At 55.1% G+C, this 430-nt stretch overlaps 1 protein-coding gene across 1 annotated transcript in view; it reads left to right on the forward strand.

Moving 5' to 3' along the window:
- The window catches only part of LOC118415025 (KAT8 regulatory NSL complex subunit 3-like), a gene marked incomplete in the record, with an annotated part of 19320 nt that extends 18890 nt beyond the window's left edge, over nt 1-430 (forward strand). The window contains 1 exon segment of the mRNA XM_035819397.1: nt 8-430. Within this exon segment, the coding sequence (XP_035675290.1) occupies nt 8-334 (327 nt within the window).

Below are 430 nucleotides of genomic sequence, written 5' to 3' on the forward strand. Positions count from 1 at the left end.
AGCAACGTACTCTCTTGGTCGGCTTGGGGCAGTGTCGTCGACGTCGTATAGTCAAGAGGCGGCGGTGCAGGGTTCGGACAGACCTCATCCCAGCGTGGCAGACTCCGCTGCCGAGTGCGATATTGCAGACACTGCCCGCAGCATCGCCCTGGGTAGGATCCCTACAGTGGACCCCTCTGATGGTCAGCAGCCCTGCCCTTCCCCTGTAGCTACAGCAGCACCAGACAGCAGCAGTCTATCCACTCACATGTACACCATGGACACGGCAGGAACAGGTATGGTACAGGGCAACGGCAGAGGACGCAGGGGGAAAAATGGCAAAAGCTTTCAATAGACGTAGACTTCAGATGAAGGCAGAGGTTGGTGTGGCATGGCATCAGGACAACTATTCCTTTGCTTTGAAATGCTTAACACTGCAAGAAAGACAAAA

Source organism: Branchiostoma floridae, chromosome 4, assembly GCF_000003815.2.
Source record: "Branchiostoma floridae strain S238N-H82 chromosome 4, Bfl_VNyyK, whole genome shotgun sequence".
Taxonomy (NCBI): domain Eukaryota; kingdom Metazoa; phylum Chordata; class Leptocardii; order Amphioxiformes; family Branchiostomatidae; genus Branchiostoma; species Branchiostoma floridae.